Source organism: Mesitornis unicolor, unplaced genomic scaffold (assembly GCF_000695765.1).
Source record: "Mesitornis unicolor isolate BGI_N332 unplaced genomic scaffold, ASM69576v1 scaffold3301, whole genome shotgun sequence".
NCBI lineage: Eukaryota > Metazoa > Chordata > Aves > Mesitornithiformes > Mesitornithidae > Mesitornis > Mesitornis unicolor.
The window spans coordinates 353-584 of record NW_010165699.1 but is presented as its reverse complement, the minus strand read 5'-3'; the positions used below and the strand labels follow the sequence as shown (position 1 = coordinate 584).

Here is a 232-nt window from a genome sequence, read left to right as displayed (position 1 = left end):
CCCTGCTCCTGCTGCCCACACCAGTGCTGCTAGAAGCCACATCTGTCCCTTGTCCAGCCCCGTCCCACCTGTGACAGCTCTCGTTCCCCACAGGAGATGGGCTGTGGGGCCAGCCTGGGCGTCATCTCTGACAATTTGCTGGTGACGGGAGGCCAGGGTTGCGTCTCCTTTTGGGACATCGGCTACGGGGACCTGCTCCAGACCGTGTACCTGGGCAAGAGCAACGAGTCGC

At 62.9% G+C, this 232-nt stretch overlaps 1 protein-coding gene across 1 annotated transcript in view; it reads left to right on the top strand.

Moving 5' to 3' along the window:
* The window catches only part of SCAP (SREBF chaperone), a gene marked incomplete at its 5' end in the record, with an annotated part of 8,932 nt that overhangs the window by 8,544 nt on the left and 156 nt on the right, over nt 1-232 (top strand). Inside the window, one exon of the mRNA XM_010194715.1 lies at nt 94-230. Within this exon, the coding sequence (XP_010193017.1) occupies nt 94-230 (137 nt within the window). The remainder of the gene's footprint in view (nt 1-93; nt 231-232) is intronic.